This window comes from Hemitrygon akajei, chromosome 28 (genome assembly GCF_048418815.1).
Source record: "Hemitrygon akajei chromosome 28, sHemAka1.3, whole genome shotgun sequence".
Taxonomy (NCBI): Eukaryota; Metazoa; Chordata; class Chondrichthyes; order Myliobatiformes; family Dasyatidae; genus Hemitrygon; species Hemitrygon akajei.
Genome location: NC_133151.1, coordinates 11,385,084 through 11,399,796, shown reverse-complemented (window position 1 = coordinate 11,399,796; position 14,713 = coordinate 11,385,084). Strand labels below are relative to the sequence as shown.

The following is a 14,713-nucleotide window of genomic DNA, read 5'->3' as shown; positions in this document are numbered from 1 at the left end:
AGCAGGCCATTCTAGATTGGGTATTGAGCAATGAGGAAGGGTTGGTTAGCAATCTTGTAGTGCGAGGCCCCTTGGGTAAGAGTGACCATAATACGGTGGAATTCTTCATTAAGATGGAGAGTGACATAGTTAATTCAGAAACAAAGGTTCTGAACTTAAAGAAGGGTAACTTTGAAGGTATGAGACGTGAGTTAGCTAAGGTAGACTGGCAAATGATACTTAAAGGGTTGACGGTGGATATGCAATGGCAAGCATTTAAAGATCGCATGGATGAACTACAACAAGTGTTCATCCCAGTTTGGCAAAAGAATAAACCAGGGAAGGTAGTGCACCCGTGGCTGACAAGGGAAATTAAGGATAGTATCAATTCCAAGGAAGAAACACAAATTAGCCAGAAAAAGCGGCACACCTGAGGACTGGGAGAAATTCAGAGTCCAGCAGAGAAGGACAAAGGGCTTAATTAGGAAAGGGGAAGAAGATTATGAGAGAAAGCTGGCAGGGAACATAAAAACTGACTGTAAAAGCTTTTATAGATATGTGAAAAGAAAAAGATTGGTGAAGACAAATGTAGGTCCTTTACAGTCAGAAACAGGTGAATTGATCATGGGGAACAAGGACATGGCAGACCAATTGAATAACTACTTTGGTTCTGTCTTCACTAAGGAGGACATAAATAATCTTCCGGAAATAGTAGGGGACCGAGGGTCTAGTGAGATGGAGGAACTGAGGGAAATACATATTAGTAGGGAAGTGGTGTTAGGTAAATTGAAGGAATTAAAGGCAGGTAAATCCCCAGGGCCAGATGGTCTGCATCCCAGAGTGCTTAAGGAAGTAGCCCAAGAAATAGTGGATGCATTAGTGATAATTTTTCAAAACTCCTTAGATTCTGGATTAGTTCCTGAGGATTGGAGGGTGGCTAATGTAACCCCACTTTTTAAAAAAGGAGGGAGAGAGAAACCGGGGTATTACAGACCGGTTAGTCTGACATCGGTGGTGGGGAAAATGCTAGAGTCGGTTATCAAAGATGTGATAACAGCACATTTGGAAAGAGGTGAAATCATCGGACAAAGTCAGCATGGATTTGTGAAAGGAAAATCATGTCTGATGAATCTTATAGAATTTTTTGAGGATGTAACTAGTAGAGTGGATAGGGGAGAACCAGTGGATGTGGTATATTTGGATTTTCAAAAGGCTTTTGACAAGGTCCCACACAGGAGATTAGTGTGCAAACTTAAAGCATTGGGGGTATGGTATTGATGTGGATAGAGAATTGGTTGGCAAACAGGAAGCAAAGAGTGGGAATAAACGGGACCTTTTCAGAATGGCAGGCAGTGACTAGTGGGGTACCGCAAGGCTCAGTGCTGGGACCCCAGTTGTTTACAATATATATTAATGATTTAGACGAGGGAATTAAATGCAGCATCTCCAAGTTTGCGGAAGACACGAAGCTGGGCGGCGGTGTTAGCTGTGAGGAGGATGCAGGGTGACTTGGATAGGTTAGGTGAGTGGGCAAATTCATGGCAGATGCAATTTAATGTGGATAAATGTGAGGTTATCCATTTATCAGGAATGACAGCAAGAACAGGAAAACAGATTATTATCTGAATGGTGGTCGATTAGGAAAAGGGGAGGTGTAACGAGACCTGGGTGTCATTGTACATCAGTCATTGAAGGTTGGCATGCAGGTACAGCAGGCGGTGAAAAAGGCAAATGGTATGTTGGCATTCATAGCAAGAGGATTCGAGTACAGGAGCAGGGGGGTTCTACTGCAGTTGTACAAGGCCTTGGTGAGACCACAGCTGGAGTATTGTGTGCAGTTTTGGTCCCCTAATCTGAGGAAAGACATTCTTGCCATAGAGGGAGTACAGAGAAGGTTCACCAGATTGATTCCTGGGATGGCAGGACTTTCATATGAAGAAAGACTGGATCGACTAGGCTTATACTCACTGGAATTTAGAAGATTGAGGGGGGATCTTATTGAAACATATAAAATTCTAAAGGGATTGATGCAGGAAGATTGTTTCCGATGTTGGGGAAGTCCAGAACGAGGGGTCACAGTTTAAGGATAAAGGGGAAGCCTTTTAGGACCGAGATGAGGAAAAACTTCTTCACACAGAGAGTGGTGAATCTGTGGAATTCTCTGCCACAGGAAACAGTTGAAGCCGGTTCATTGGCTATATTTAAGAGGGAGTTAGATATGGCCCTTGTGGCTAAAGGGGTCAGGGGGTACGGAGAGAAAGCAGGTACAGGGTTCTGAGTTGGATGATCAGCCATGATCATACTGAATGGCGGTGCAGGCTCGAAGGGCCGAATGGCCTACTCCTGCACCTATTTTCTATGCTTCTATGTAAGAGGAAAGGTCTATGTGAGTGGGAAGGGTTAGATTGGTCTTAGAGGAGGTTCAAAGGTCGGCAGATAATGGTTTTCCATACTGTTCTGTACCTTCGATGTTCCACGTAACACTTCATTCTGATATCATCGTACTTCCTTCTCTCTCCATGCGCCGTGTAACGATCTGATTGTTACTGTGACAATAATAAATTATAATCTTTAAAGTAACTACAGTAAATCTGGATCAGTTCTCCCTGAATCAGGGAGGAGGGACAGGAGCCTGAAGACCCACAACTACAATCGTTCGTAGTTCCATTTACTATCCGAGAATATGTACAGTCTAGAACCTGGAATTCTTACTCCTCACAGACACCCACAAAACAGAGAGGGGGGGAAAAACCCAAAAGAACGAATGACAGAAAGGTTTAGAACCCCGAAGCCCTCCCCCCCCCCGCACCACCCACCATGTGAATAACCGCAAAGCCCCCAAAGTGACCATGGTCCAATCAAAAAAACCGTTGCTTATCCGACAAATTTGACATCCCGCGGGAGGGAGGGAGGGAGACAGAGTTCAGAGGCCTCCGGGAGCCTCGATGTTCCGATCGGCCGGCGAGGAGTCGGGCTGTCCGCGGGGCCGCTCCTGGTGGTGTCAGAGACGCCAGGGCGCTCCGCGAGCTGCGAGAATGGGAACCCGCCGCCGTGAAGACCCGCGGTTCGAGCACAGCCGGGGATCTCGGACTCCGACAGGACCCCGGCCACCGACAAGGGGAAAGGAGAGACACTGGAGGAAGAATTCAGGAACAGTTCTTCCCCTCAGGGGAGGAGGTACAGGAGCCTGAGAGAACCCACTGTTAATGATTCAGGAACAGTTCTTCCCCTCCACCATCAGATTTCTGAATGGTCCATGAACACTACTGCGTTAATTCCTTTTTCTGTAAAGATCAGCCTTATTGGGCAGAGGTACATCGAAACGTACGGTGAAATGTAACGTACGTCACATGCACCCAATTGCCCACCGTTGAGAACATCTACCATAAACGCTGCCCGGGCAGGGCGAGAAGCATTATCAAGGATGCATCTCACCCTAATCAAGGGCTTTTCACTCTCCTCCCCTCCGGTAGGTATACAGGAGCCTCCATTCCCACACCAGCAGGCTCAGGAAGAGCTTCTTCCCTGAGGCTATGACCCTGCTGAACCTCACATCACAGCACTAAGCAGTATTGCGCCCAAGATCTTAAGGCACAAACTAACGGAGATGGGAGTAGACTCTCACATGGTGGATTGGATAGTGGACTACTTGACAGATAGACCTCGGTATGTGCGGTTGGGAGACTGTAGGTCTGACACGGTGGTCAGCAGCACAGGAGCGCCGCAGGGAACCGTACTCTCTCCGGTCCTTTTCACCCTGTACACATCAGACTTCCAATATAACTCGGAGTCCTGCCATGTGCAGAAGTTCGCTGATGACACGGCCATAGTGGGGTGTGTCAGGAATGGACAGGAGGAGGAGTATAGGAAACTGATACAGGACTTTGTGATATGGTGCAACTCAAACTACCTGCGTCTCAATATCACCAAGACCAAGGAGATGGTGGTGGACTTTAGGAGATCTAGGCCTCATATGGAGCCAGTGATCATTAATGGAGAATGTGTGGAGCAGGTTAAGACCTACAAGTATCTGGGAGTACAGTTAGACAAGAAGCTAGACTGGACTGCCAACACAGATGCCTTGTGCAGGAAGGCACAGAGTCGACTGTACTTCCTTAGAAGGTTGGCGTCATTCAATGTCTGTAGTGAGATGCTGAAGATGTTCTATAGGTCAGTTGTGGAGAGCGCCCTCTTCTTTGTAGTGGCGTGTTGGGGAGGAAGCATTAAGAAGAGGGACGCCTCACATCTTAATAAGCTGGTAAGGAAGGCGGGCTCTGTCGTGGGCAAAGTACTGGAGAGTTTAACATCGGTAGCTGAGCGAAGGGCGCTGAGTAGGCTACGGTCAATTATGGAAAACTCTGAACATCCTCTACATAGCACCATCCAGAGACAGAGAAGCAGTTTCAGCGACAGGTTACTATCGATGCAATGCTCCTCAGACAGGATGAAGAGGTCAATACTCCCCAATGCCATTAGGCTTTACAATTCTACCGCCAGGACTTAAGAACTTTTTAACAGCTATTATTAATGCTTTTTGAGATAGTGATTTAGATGCATATCATATTTTTTTTACTGAGTTAAGTATTGTATGTAATTAGTTTTGCTACAACAAGTGTATGGGACATTGGAAAAAAGTTGAATTTCCCCATGGGGATGAATAAAGTATCTATCTATCTATCTATTGTACTGTCTCAGGACTTTTATATTTGTGTGCCGTAGCTCTTACTTTTTATTCGCAGTTATTTCATAAATAACACTACTCTTTGCGTTTCTGGTTAGATGCCAACTGCACTTCATTTGGCTTTGTATCTGTGCTCGGCACAACAACAATAAAGTTGAATCTAATCTAATCTAATCTAATTCTTGTCAACGACCAACACCCAAGGACGTGCTGAGGAGTGCATAAGTTTTCTTTTATCGTCACTCTGTTTGTGCGGTTTTTTAAATTGTCGGGGCGGACTAGTGGTCGCGAGAGACCTGCGCGGGGTGGCACTGAGCTGAGCGTGCCTCGACTCTTATCGCCCTCTTTGTGATTTGGTGTTTTGCATTCAGCCCTTTCTATTGCCGTTTGCGTGATTTGTTTTTTTTCCCTCTCTCTCTCTCTCGCTTTGAGGGGGTTGGTGTTTCCCTGTAAACGGGCCCCTTGGCTTTTCCCCGTTTCGTGGCCGTCTGTGTGCAAGACGAGTCGCGGGGCTGTTACCGCGCGCGTACTTTGAATCCTCTAAATGCCGCCAGCTTTCTGGCGCCAACGCAACCTGCCCATGACTTGCTGACCTTAACCGGTACGCCTGTGGATCGCGGGGGTAAACCGGGGCGCCCGGTGGCAACCCGTGCGGTTGTGGTGAGAAATGTACGCGGTTATGGTGAGAACGTTTGAACTCCCTACAGACAGCGGCGGGAAATGAATCCCTATTGCTGGCACTGTCAGGCGTTACGCTGACCGCGGCGGGCTGAGGCGGGGGAGTGCTGACTTCGGACAGTTGTCCAGGGACGGCCGCTAGTGGTGCAGGACCAGCTTCGGGGGAATCGCGTCCCGACTAACAGAAGGATAGTTGGTAGTTGGTCTGACCGAGCTCTCGGCCTGAAGTCCTTTGCCTTGCTGCCGGCTCGGTGAGGCGGGCCGCAGGCGCCCGACACGTCAGGGGTACTGGAAAAGCCTGACGTTCTGTCTTGCGGATGCACACTGGGGAAACGGAAGCGAAACCCCGGTTCGGTTCTGAGCTCGGCCGCTGGGCCTGGAGTCTGGACCGTCTCCCCGAGGCTGTGTGGATTTCCTCCGGGTGCCCCAGTTGCCTCCCAGGGTCGGTGGGTCAATCGGGCGGGTGTAAATGGTCTCCCTTGGTGGGGGGGGGGGGGTTGGATCGGTAGGAAGGTGGAGGGGCGAATGGGTTGCAGGGAAAGCTACGTTGAGGGGGGGAGTGGGCTAGTAGGGCCTCAATGGGCCGAGTGGAAAGGGCAGAGCAAACTAATCCTCGCGTTCTTGTCCGCCCCAGGTTTCCTTCAGATGCCGACTGTACAATGGACGCACAACATCACCCCAGGTGAGTTTCTGGTGACGTCTGGGAGGAGAGGGGAGGGGAGGGCTGTCTCGGGGCTCCTTTACTCACCGGGCCTCTCGTCCTCTCCCTCCAGCCCCGCCCTACATCCGGATCCTGGAGCAGCCCAAGCAGCGAGGCATGCGGTTCCGGTACAAGTGCGAGGGCCGCTCGGCGGGTAGCATCCCCGGCGAGAAGAGCACGGACAGCACGCGGACGTACCCGGCCATCGAGGTGAGCGCCCCCCCCATCCACGCTTAACCACTTCGCGCTGAGCTGTGGGTACCACGCCCTCCCTGGCCCAAGTGGAAATAAGTCCAGGACCAGCCTATTGGCTCAGGGTGTCTGACACTCCGAGGGAGGAGTTGTAAAGTTTGATGGCCACAGGCAGGAATGACTTCCTATGACGCTCAGTGTTGCATCTCGGTGGAATGAGTCTCTGGCTGAATGTACTCCTGTGCCTAACCAGTACATTATGGAGTGGATGGGAGACATTGTCCAAGATGGCATGCAACTTGGACAGCATCCTCTTTTCAGACACCACCATCAGAGAGTCCAGTTCCACCCCCACAACATCACTGGCCTTACGAATGAGTTTGTTGATTCTGTTGGTGTCTGCTACCCTCAGCCTGCTGCCCCAGCACACAACAGCAAACATGATAGCACTGGCCACCACAGACTCGTAGAACATCCTCAGCATCGTCCGGCTGATGTTAAAGGACCTCAGTCTCCTCAGGAAATAGAGACGGCTCTGACCCTTCTTGTAGACAGCCTCAGTGTTCTTTAACCAGTCCAGTTTATTGTCCATTCATATCCCCAGGTATTTGTAATCCTCCACCATGTCCACACTGACCCCTTGGATGGAAACAGGGGTCACCGGTGCCTTGGCCCTCCTCAGGTCCACCACCAGCTCCTTAGTCTTTTTCACATTAAGCTGCAGATGATTCTGCTCACACCATGTGACAAAGTTTCCCACCGTCACCCTGTACTCAGCCTCATCTCCCTTGCTGATGCATCCAACTATGGCCGAGTCATCAGAAAACTTCTGAAGATGGCAAGACTCTGTGCAAGAATCTGTAGAACTCACCCTACCGGGGGTGCTGTTACCTGGATAAGACGTGGTGGTGTTGTGGATAGTGTTGAGGATTGTTGAAGATTGCAGAGAGACATTGATAGGATGCAGAAGTGGGCTGAGAAGTGGCAGATGGAGTTCAACCCGGAGAAGTGTGAGGTGGTACACTTTGGAAGGACAAACTCCAAGGCAGAGTACAAAGTAAATGGCAGGATACTTGGTAGTGTGGAGGAGCAGAGGGATCTGGGGGTACATGTCCACAGATCCCTGAAAGTTTCCTCACAGGTAGATAGGGTAGTTAAGAAAGCTTATGGAGTGTTAGCTTTCACAAGTCGAGGGACAGAGTTTAAGAGTCGCGATGTAATGATGCAGCTCTATAAAACTCTGGTTAGGCCACACTTGGAGTACTGTGTCCAGTTCTGGTCGCCTCACTATAGGAAGGATGTGGAAGCATTGGAAAGGGTACAGAGGAGATTTACCAGGATGCTGCCTGGTTTAGAGAGTATGCATTATGATCAGAGATTAAGGGAGCTAGGGCTTTACTCTCTGGAGAGAAGGAGGATGAGAGGAGACATGATAGAGGTGTACAAGATATTAAGAAGAATAGACAGAGCGGATAGCCAGCGCCTCTTCCCCAGGGCACCACTGCTCAGTACAAGAGGACATAGCTTTAAGGTAAGGGGAGGGAAGTTCAAGGGGGATATTAGAGGAAGGTTTTTCACTCAGAGAGTGGTTGGTGCATGGAATGCACTGCCTGAGTCAGTGGTGGAGGCAGACACACTAGTGAAGTTTAAGAGACTACTAGACAGGTATATGGAGGAATTTAAGGTGGGGGTTTATATGGGAGGCAGGGTTTGAGGGTCGGCACAACATTGTGGGCCAAATGGCCTGTACCATGCTGTATTGTTCCTAGTTCTTTGAAACGTCTGGCACCTGAGGTGCAACGCAATAAATCTTCCCACTGTTGGAGAAGGACCCGCAGAATTGTTCCTCACTGTCCTGGGACTGACGTTGACACCCCCTCCCCAACCCTCCCAAAGCTGCACAGAGGCACAACAGTGCCTCTTGGACAGAGATCTGCCTGTCTCTGTGGAGTTCGCACGCTCTCCCAGTGACCATGCGGGCGCGGGCCATTCAGCCCATCGAGTTTGCTCTGCCGTTCGACCGTGGCTGATTTTCTTCCCCCCCCCCCCCCCGCCCCGACCCCATTCTCCCGTCTTCTCCTTAACCCCTCTGATCCACCAGGAACCCACCGATCTCTGCCTTAAATGCGCCCTCTGTTGGCCTCCAGAACCCTCCATGGCGATGAATTCCACAGATTCGGCACCCTCCGGCTGAAGAGACTCCTCCTCGTCTCCGTTCCAAAGGTTGTGCCCTCGAGAACTTGAGGTAGAGAACTCGAGGGCGCAGAAGACGAGGGCCATATCCACGTCCGCTCTATCCAGGCCTTTCGGCATCCAGTAGATTTCAATGAAATCCCTCTTCCGGCCACAGCCTCAGAGTAGGAGGACGTCCCTTTCGAGCAAAGATATAACCATATAACAATTACAGCACGGAAACAGGCCATCTCGGCCCTTCTAGTCCGTGCCGAACGCTTACTCTCACCTAGTCCCACCGACCCGCACTCAGTCCATAACCCTCCATTCCTTTCCTGTCCATATACCTATCCAATTTTGCTTTCAATGACAATATCGAATCTGCCTCTACCACTTCTACTGGAAGCTCGTTCCACACAGCTACCACTCTCTGACTAAAGAAATTCCCCCTCGTGTTACCCTTAAACTTTTGCCCCCTAACTCTCAACTCATGTCCTCTTGTTTGAATCTCCCCTACTCTCAATGGAAAAAGCCTATCCACGTCAACTCTATCTACCCCCCTCATTATTTTAAATACCTCTATCAAGTCCCCCCTCAACCTTCTACACTCCAAAGAATAAAGACCTAACTTGTTCAACCTTTCTCTGTAACTTAGGTGCTGAAACCCAGGTAACATTCTAGTAAATCTCCTCTGTACTCTCTCTATTTTGTTGACATCTTTCCTATAATTTGGTGACCAGAACTGTACACAATACTCCAAATTCGGCCTCACCACTGCCTTGTACAATTTTAACATTATATCCCAACTCCTATACTCAATGCTCTGATTTATAAAGGCCAGCATACCAAAAGCTTTCTTCACCACGTGAGATTCCACCTTCAGGGAACTATGCACCATTATTCCTAGATCACTCTGTTCTACTGCATTCCTCAACGCCCGACCATTTAGCATGTATAAGAGGATGAAGGGGAATTTCTTTAGCCAGAGGCTGGTGGATCTGTGGAATTCATTACCATAGTTGGCTGGGGAGGGCACCATTTTGTATATTTAAAGCAAGGTTCTTGATTAGTGAGGGCCCCAAAGGTTACAGGGAGAAGGCAGGAGACTGGGGTTGAGAGGGATAATAAATCAGCCACGATGGAATAGCAGAGCAGGCTCAATGGGCTGAATGGCCTCATTCTGCTCCTAGTCTTGGTCTTGGCCTTCCTGGATGATGACCCCCATCTCCAAGGTCATCCCTTCTTCCTGCCACCAGCAGGAATCGGAATCAGGGTTAATATCTCCGGCACGTGTTGTGAGATCTGTTAACTTTGCCGCAGCGGTACAATGCGATGCACGATAAATATAGAGAAATTAAAAATCGATTACAGTAAGTATATATTTTGCATATTAAAGTTAAATTAAAAATGGAGCCAAAAACAAAAATAAAAAGTAGTGAGGTGGTGCTCGTGGGTTCAGTGTCCGTTCAGGAATCGGATGGCAGAGGGGAAGAAGCTGTTCCTGAATCGTTGAGTGTGTGTCTTCAGGCTCCTGTACCCCCTCCCTGATGGCAGAGGGGAAGAAGCTGTTCCTGAATCGCTGAGTGTGTGTCTTCAGGCTCCTGTACCTCCTCCCTGATGACAGAGGGGAAGAAGCTGTTCCTGAATCGTTGAGTGTGTGTCTTCAGGCTCCTGTACCTCCTCCCTGATGGCAGAGGGGAAGAAGCTGTTCCTGAATCGTTGAGTGTGTGTCTTCAGGATTCTGTACCTCCTCCCTGATGGTAGCAATGAGAAGAGGGCATGTCCTGGGTGATGGGGGCCCTTAATGATGGATGCCGCCTTTCTGAGGCACCGCTCCTTGAAGATGTCCTGGATACGACGGAGGCTGGTGCCCGTGATGGAGCTGACTGAGTTTACAACTCTCTGCAGCTCACTTTGATCCTGTGCAGTAGCCCCCACCCACACCCTCCCACCCCCATGCCAGACAGTGATGCAGACAGTCAGAATACTCTCCAGGGTACAGCTGTAGAAGTTTTCAAGTGTTTTAGGTAACAAACCAAATCTCAAATATTGGGTGGGGGAGTTAATTGCTGCCTACCCCCCTGCCCCAAGTGTGTGAGTGAGGGGTAGGAGTCCAGATTTGATCTGATGGGAGGGAAGAGTAGAATGACTGGATGGGTGAACGGTGTGGTATTGACACCTGTGCCGAGATCCGGGATTGGCTTTGTTTAGCGCGTGCACACGCACGCACGCACCCACGCGCACGCACACACACACACACCGCCCCGTGGGTAAGAAGGTGAATTAGAAACGCTGTGGAGTGTCGGCTGGCCGTTCCGGAGACGAGGCAGAGCGGCTGGGCGAACCGCAAACAAATCCAGGGCTGGTGGTCGTTGGCCAGGACTCATCTGACGGGCCGAAGGGCCTCGTCCACGCTCCACGGTGGTTGTGACCCGCCGCCAGATATTGCTAAAGCAGGCGACGCAGTCAAGGGAGTCACAGCACAGAAGCAGGCCCTTTGGCCCGTCTGGTCTGTGCTATTTAACCTCCCATCGACCTGAACCGGGACCACACCCCTCCCACCCATGTACCTATCGAAACTTCTGTTAAACGTCGAAATCGAGCTCCCGCGCACCACTTGTGTTGGCAGCCCGTTCCACCCTCTCTGAGTGACAAGTTTTCCCTCGTGTTCCCCTTAAACTTTTCACCTTTCACCCTTAACCCCTGACCTCTGGTTGTCGTCCCACCCAACCTCGGAAAGAGCCTGCTTGCATTTACCCTATCTACACCCCTCATAATTTTGTACACCTCTATCAAATCTCCTCTCAATCTTCTATATTCCAAGGAATAAAGTCCTAACCTGTTCAACCTTTCCTTATAACTCAGGACCTCCAGACCCGGCAACATCCTTGTAAATTTTCCCTGCGCTCTTCCAACCTTGTTTACATCTTTCCTGTAGGTCGGTGACCAAAACTGCACACGATACTCCAAATTAGGCCCCACCGACGTCTTGTACGACATAACATCCCATCCCCTGTACTCGGCACTTTGATGTATGACAGCCAAGTTGTTGTTACGTTGCTGTTTGTGGGATCTTCCTGTTCCCACGGCAGGCTTGGAGTGTTTGGCTCAGCTTTGATCGCCCTGCTGCGAGGGGAAGATGTTATTAAACCAGAAGTGGTGCAGAAAGGGTCCAGACCGTAAGACAATGGAGCAGAATTAGGCCATTCAGCCCATCGAGTTTGCTCCATGGCTGCTTTATTGTCCCTCTCACCCCCATTCTCCTGTAAACTCCGGTGCCCTTACAAATCAAGAGCCTGTCAATCTCCGCTTTAAATACACCCAACGACTTTGCCTCCACAGCTGTCTGTGGCGATGAATTCCACAGATTCGCCACTCTCTGGCTAAAGAAATTCCTCCTCATCTCCGTTCTAACCTGACGCCCTTGTACTCTGAGACAGTGTGCCCGCTAGTTGTGGAGTCTCGCGCTGTCGGAAGAGTCCTCTGCACACCCGCTCTATCTCAACATTCAACACTTGAGAGGTTTCAATCAGATTCACCCGCGTTCAAAGTAATTTTATTATCAAAGTACATATATTGTCACCATTCACAACCCTGAGATTCACTTTCTTGTGGGCGTTCACAGAGACAAGAAGCATATTAGAGTCAATGAAAGACGCAGCCGACAGGGTGGACAACTGCCAACGTGCAAAAAAAAAAGAGGAAAAAATAGCAATAAATATTGAGAACATGAGGTGAAGAGTCCTTGATTTAGAGCCCAATTCGGTGGGAACAGTTCGGTGTTGGGGTGCGTGAAGTTATCCCCTTTTGGTTCAAGGGCCCGATGGTTGAGGACTAGTAACTGTCCCCGAACCTGTTTCCGGGGGGAGCATTGGCGTTTCCGAAACCGGGCCGTGATGCAGCCGGTTAATGTCCGTAGCTCCGCCACACGTCTGTAGGAGTTTGTCGAAGTTTTAGAAGGCATGCCAAATCTTGGCAGGCTTCTAAGAAGGCAGAGGCACCGCTGCGCGTTCTTCGTGATGGCACGTGGGTGCTGGCGCCAGGGCAGGTCCTCTGAGATGACAGCACCAAGGAGTTTAAAGTTGCTGACCCTTTCCACCTCCGATCCTCCGATGAGGACTGGCTCCTGGACCTCCAGTTTCCTCCTGCCGAGGTCGGCAATCAGCTCCTTGGCCTTGCTGGCATCGAGTGGGAGGTGGTTGTAGCATCATCACTCTCGATCTCAATCTCGCTCTTCTGACCTGCAGCGAGCGAGCGCAGGCCCAAAGCCACCCGATGCTCCTTTACAAAGATGGCGCCAGGACTTGAGGGCAGGAGTTGAAGGGAGAGGTTGGGCTGGCTGGGGCTTTCAAAATGTACTCTGATAATACATTTACTTTGAACTTTGTAACAACAAACTCACTCGCCAGCAGAAAGCGGTATAGCAGCTAAACCAACGGTTTCTCACCTTTCTCGTTTTCTCATTGGCCAAGTGTTAGCACATGACCCTGGTGACGTAATCCTTTCAATTATCTACTTATTTATCGACCTACAGCGCGGGAGTAGGCCCTCCCATCCCCACGCGTGCAGCAACCCTCCAATTTTAATCCTGGCCTAATCTGACGGTGGTGTCTGAAAAGAGGATGCTGTCCAAGTTGCATGCCATCTTGGACAATGACTCCCATCCACTCCATAATGTACTGGTTAGGCACAGGAGTACATTCAGCCAGAGACTCATTCCACCGAGATGTAACACTGAGCGTCATAGGAAGTCATTCCTGCCTGTGGCCATCAAACTTTACAACTCGTCCGTCGGAGTGTCAGACACCCTGAGCCAATAGGCTGGTCCTGGACTGGCATAACTTATTTATTATTATTTAATTATTTATGGTTTTATATTGCTATATTTCTACACTATTCTTGGTTGGTACGGCTGTAACGAAACCCAATTTCCTCGGGATCAATAAAGTATGTCTGTCAGTCTGTCTGTCACAGGACAATTTGCGTCGGAAACGCACACGGTCACGTGGAGAGCGTGAAAACTCCTTACAGACAACGGTGGGAATTGAACCTGGGTCACCTCTACTGTAGAGCACTTAGGAACCACTACGCTTCCAATACCATCCCTATTATGTAGCCTATTAACTAATTGATTCCTATCTATTTAATTTTCCTTATCTTACCTATAAAAGTGAAAGATCTTTCAGAACTGCCATCTTTTATTCCTTTGTCTTAGCGTTAATTCCTTCAGCGTCGTTTCTCAGCTCCTTAATTGGTTCGGTTAGTATTTGGGGGGTTTGCTTGTACTCTAAAGTAAACTGAAATCTTGGAATTAGGACTGCTCGCTAATTTTGACTCCCAGAAGGTCAGGAGGTCAGCAGAAATCCAACGGCAGAGATGTAGCATCAGAGACTCGGCGTTCACTAGAAAATACACAAATTTTAACAGAATTTTCACAAGACAGTAGAACAGACGTCCACTTTAAACGCAAAGTAGTCACAGTGTCGCTATACGATCGTTGTTCCTCTCCGCGCCTCGTGGCACATCGGGCAGCAACTTTGCCGTTTCTTTAGACACTTGTCTGTTTTTTTTTACCGGGGGTGGGGGGGGAGTCGCTAGCTCGACGCTCGACCCAGCACGGGTGGGAAGCCCACAAGGGTTCGAAGGGAGCCGGCCGGATTCGAACCGGGGACCACTCGCCTCGGAGCTGATACCACTACCCCACCGGCCGGCTATTTACTATGCCAAGGTAGCGACGGTCGGTTCAAGAACCCACTGGTTGAGGGGAAGGAGCTGTTCCTGAACCTGGTGGTGTGGAACTTCAGGCCTCTGTACCTCCTGCCCGATGGCGGGGGTGAGCAGATGGCCTGGCCCGGATGGTGGGGGTCTTTGATAGATTGGGAAGGAGCTGTTCCTGAACCTGGTGGTGTGGGACTTCAGGCCTCTGTACCTCCTGCCCGATGGGGGGGTGAGCAGATGGCCTGGCCTGGATGGAGGGGGTCTTTGATAGATCGGGAAGGAGCGGTTCCTGAACCTGGTGGTGTGGGACTTCAGGTTTCTGAACCTCCTGCCCCACAGGAGCTGCAAATGGTTACGGCCCAAATGAGACGAGCTTGGCTGGGCAGCTCAGGCTGGCCGGTGGCGTAGTGGTATCAGCGCTGGACTTTGAGCCGAGGGGTCCCAGGTTCGAATCCGGCCGTCTCCTGGTCGTGATTTACAGCTGTGCTGGGTCGAGCGTCAAGGAACGAGGTTGCTGCCCGTTGGCCAAACAGGGCGCGGTTGGGGAACTCCCAACTGGAGGGGGGCATGTTTCCGAGCCGCGTGGCTCCGTG

At 50.1% G+C, this 14,713-nt stretch overlaps 1 protein-coding gene across 1 annotated transcript in view; it reads left to right on the top strand.

Annotated features, from left to right (window-relative positions):
* Positions 1-14,713, top strand: part of rela (v-rel avian reticuloendotheliosis viral oncogene homolog A) — an 83,350-nt gene that overhangs the window by 39,149 nt on the left and 29,488 nt on the right. Inside the window, 2 exon segments of the mRNA XM_073031318.1 lie at positions 5,973-6,020; positions 6,112-6,248. Coding sequence (XP_072887419.1) covers positions 5,973-6,020; positions 6,112-6,248 — 185 coding nt within the window.